The sequence below is a fragment of the Pistacia vera genome, unplaced genomic scaffold (assembly GCF_008641045.1).
Source record: "Pistacia vera cultivar Batoury unplaced genomic scaffold, PisVer_v2 Contig282, whole genome shotgun sequence".
In the NCBI taxonomy this organism is placed as follows: domain Eukaryota; kingdom Viridiplantae; phylum Streptophyta; class Magnoliopsida; order Sapindales; family Anacardiaceae; genus Pistacia; species Pistacia vera.
The window spans coordinates 299864-304275 of NW_022196093.1; the positions used below are offsets into that span (position 1 = coordinate 299864).

General features: G+C 33.8%; 1 protein-coding gene across 1 annotated transcript; it reads right to left on the minus strand.

The window, feature by feature from the left end:
• Positions 1-661: 661 nt before the first annotated feature.
• Positions 662-1171, minus strand: LOC116134057 (precursor of CEP9-like). Its single transcript, XM_031419703.1, has one exon. It carries the CDS (start codon positions 1169-1171, stop codon positions 662-664), a length of 510 nt encoding a protein of 169 aa, XP_031275563.1.
• Positions 1172-4412: the final 3241 nt, after the last annotated feature.

The window sequence follows — 4412 nt, forward strand, 5'->3', positions numbered from 1 at the left end:
TACATTCAACGCCTATATCTTAAATCGAATTCCTAATTATATATGGTAATGATTAACAATTTGATCCTTGAGGTATGCGGAATATATTAACACATTAGAGAGACAAGCAAGTATACATTTTTGTTATATTCATGCATTTTGTTAACGACAATGTACACAAAAGAGCTACACCCTATAATACATTGACGCAAATATAATTTTATCTTTTCAATATTTCATATGTGTTGTTTGTATCTTAATATTTGCATAAAATATATTTTTTAAAGTGATTAAAAATAGAAAGACATACTTCTTCTTTAGTACTCAATGAATATTCTTTCAAATTATATGATGGCGCGCACGAATACGTCTTCTACGCTTTTCGCTTATTTTTTCCATAAACGGATGTTGAATGATATTAACAAAGCTAAAAGTTATATTAAGATGTTAATTATTTCATTTCACATCTCCATTGATGTTGTGTTGTGGCTTTTAGATTTTTTGCGACAGAGAGAATTTTGAAAATACTTAAATGTTTTTTATTAATAATAATAGCATGGCGGCTGAGTCCACAGAGAGACTTTATAACATACATAAATGAGCTAGCTTCAACATGGGATAATATGTACCGCGTTAACAGACCTAAACGAATAATACATGACCTTAATGTGTATGTACATGTTTATTCTTTTGGTTCTGCACTTTTGTTTGAAAGAAGGTGGCCAACGCCAGGGCTGTGTCCAGGTGTTGTGGGTCGGAAATCATCCTTAGATCCTGTAGTAGAGTGTCCACCATTAAGGCTATGATCTCCTTCGACTTTGGATTCAACATCTTCTTCCTCTTTCGTATGTTTATGGCCAACACCAGGACTGTTACCTGGTGTTGTAGGTCGAAAATCATCTTGGTGTACTGTTGCAGAAGCACCAAAACTCATGGGTGGGAATATTTCCTTTTCCCCTGTCATACTCACAGTGTTTTCAGCACTAGAAATGTCAACACTAGGTTTTGTTGACTGTAAATCTTCTTTGAGACCTGCAGCATTCTGTTGCAAACTGATGCTTTGGCTGCCTTGCTTTGCTGTTTCTTCTTTCTCCTTGTACTTTAACTGCCTTCCTTTAGCCGAAAGAATTGCATGGCAGGCTATGCAAGCGAAAATAATAACACATTTGTTCATGGATCGGCTTTCCACCATCTTTGGAGAAGGGACGAATTACTTAAATGATGGAATATTGAGAGCTTGCTGAAGGAATATAGTTCAAACTACAAGAGATTTGACGAGGAAGAAGCTATAAGGAGGTAGAATTAATTCAACACGATGATGACAGGCTCTTGTCTATTTAGGTATTTATACGCTTAAAAAGCATGCACTGTGAAGATCCTAGACACTAATCATCATTTCATCAACTATAAAATTAAAATAAGTGGACCCGCGTCCAAATCAATTTCGACGGTTTATGTGTAACTAACATTTAAAAGGCCGTCTCTATATCTTTGCATATAATTAATTGGATCTTTTGAAGATCTCTCACCACAGTTTGCAATTTGCATGTCCATTCTTATATTTTAACTTCTACTTTTAGTTAATTAAATCATTCCTTAACATTCTATATAGAATGTGAGAATGAAGCAGCAGTGACCAACTTCCAGTTTTTCTTGAAGCTAAATATCCTTGACCTTTCAATATGCTGAACTGTTGCTTTATGTTGTTTGAAGTTTGTAAGGGCGGTATCTATTTAATCAATTTCGTTATATAGACTGTTGATAAGAGAAGGTAGCTAGGTATCCCTAGAATAATGAAAATTATCAAAGTTGGGAGGCTCCGCCACCACCGAAATACACCAATAAGTTAGGGATTCGCCTGTACTATCCACTTGCAAATGTATAGTTTTTTATGTTGATGGTTCGTGTGCAAGTAAGAAAATTCTTTAATTTGGTCGACAAATTCAAGTGAAACACACCTGTCCTTCGAATTTTTTTAGTTTATGCTCTGTTGCAAACTATCAAATGGGCTGAATGATTACTTGCCTGCTGAAAGTTACAGATTCCTTAAAGCGGTATTTATAAATAATTTTTCTTAAAGATTCTTGAATTAATTACTACAATAATAGCCTTACATGTATATAATTGCTAATGAGCATATTGCTTTGAAAGGGGCTGTTGATTAGTATTGTATGACCGAATTTAGCTCCTTTTTTAATTCAAATTAACTCTACAGAGTAAAAATCGAAATGAAATTGTCATAAGTGATAAATTTCAAAATTTGTGCATTTATTATTATCATTATTAACGGTCAATCAAGAACCGTAAAACTATTTTAAAGTTGAATTAAAAGCTCAAATCACAAATATACATGCATGTATGTCTCGGTTAAAAATTAATTTCCATTTCAAAGGAGCAGCCCACCACATATTAATTGGCCAAAAGAAATTTTATCTGTGCCAGTGTTAGTTTGAGAGCATTTCTTATTTTTATTGAGTCGATAGTGCATCACCGTCCCACGCAAATTATCTTAGATTAATAAGAGGTTTAGGGACCCAAAACCTGATTAAGGTCAACCTCTTTCAACATATTGTCTTTAATAATATTGCATAATTGCACTTACAAACGTTTTGACTTGTTAAATATAATGATGCCAGAAATCTCTCTTTATGCGTTTGAGTTTTAACTTTTTTCAATCTATTTTTTTTTTTTTTTTTTTTAAGTAAGCTTTCGTTAGAGAAGAGAAAAAGAATGTATAAGACCTGAGGTAGGGTGACTGCTTTTATATATATATATATTTTTTTGAAAAAGGTAAATTTTATAGTTTCTCTCCTTTTATGAAAAAAAAAATGTATGTATAAAAAACCTATAAAAGGTGATAGCCTACTTCAAGACAAACCCCTAGGTTAGGACAAAAAAAAAAAAAAAAAAAAAAAAAAAAAATAAATGCTTATACAAAACTATGCATTAGCATAAAAATCTCTTCCTACCTCGGGACTTGCCTCGGGTCAGGAACAAAACCAAGAAAGCCAGAAGACAATGCCCAAAAAGGCTACAAAAACCATAAAACCATCTCTCCTCGAACCGAAAATGGCAAAGACTCCACCCGTAACGCCAATAGCCCAAGGCACCGAGAAAGTTTTATATATATATATGCCTTAGATTGCAGGGACATTCAAAAAATCGGAAATGACTGAAAAAGTGGCCGAAGAACCCAAAAAAACCACCTGATACACCACTGTTGTGGACGCACGCAGACTGGCATGCCCAGCATTGCGTGCGCGCCTGCACCATAAAAAGACAGTCACCTCGACGCCTGCCTTCCACCAACTTCCACCCCTCCCCATAGCCTATACAAGACTATGTATTGTTTAGAGCTCACTTAAAACAGATAGCAAAACTTAATTTCTTTTTCTTTCTTTTGAAGCAAAAGATATTAGCAATATTTTCTAAAAAACATTTATTTAAAAAAAAAAAGTTATTTATATTTCGTGTTAGTGTTTTTGTCATCTTATGATCCTGTTTTGAATCCTGTACTATTTTTTCCTTTTTAGCATTATGGGCACGCTTACTAAAAGTGAACACTTTCTCAAGTGTGAGCACTTTAGTATGTGTTTGCTTACCATGCATTTGACAGATTTTTCTCCTCAATCACACTTCACGCACTCGTTTTACTTTTATGACAATATTATTCATTGTTGACATTCTATTTGTTTCTTTTACATTTGTCCACCTTTTATTTGTTGTGTGAGAAAAAAAATATTGTTTTTGTCTGTGGTCCCAAATTTCTTGTGCAAAAAGGAAAACACAAAAGTTAACTTTTAACTTTTTTGTCCCCCAACCCTTGACGCATTGATCTCTTTATATTCACTCACTTCTGGTGTTTTTCTTCAAGGAATCCAGTCACATTTGTTTTCCTCTCTGAATATTCTCTGAGGTTCTCATTTTATTAAGGTTTCTTACTATGCTTTGGTAGGCTTAGAATTGTCTTCTTCACCTATCCTTGTGTGAGATCTTTTGATGCTGTTTTTATTGTGATGAGAGTTTGTGTGTAAGCTACTATCCTGTCTTCATTGTTGAATCTTGAGAGGAGCTCTTCTTCAACATGATGTTGCTATATTCGTGAAGCCTGTTGTGAGGACTTGAAGTTTAACCTAAGAAGTTAGAGTTGTTGTGTAGAAAATAGGGAGTGTTTTACAACTTTGGTTATTCTTGCTTTGTATTTCAACTCATAAGTTTTTCATAGTGAATTTTCTTCCTCTGGATGTGGTCCCATGGATGTAGGCTTGATGCCGAACCATGTAAAAATAAGTGTGTTCTTTACTTGCTTTGATGTATATTTTATTTAAGTTTTTCACAACTTATTTGCACTAAAAATTGAACAAACAACCCATTCCACAAAAGTTTTTAACACTTGGTAACCTTTAAAACTTCCATATTGTTTTCACAAACAA

Bases quoted from the DNA above. Each gene is read 5' to 3' on its own strand.
- LOC116134057 (XM_031419703.1), bottom strand. From the start codon at position 1,171: ATGGTGGAAAGCCGATCCATGAACAAATGTGTTATTATTTTCGCTTGC.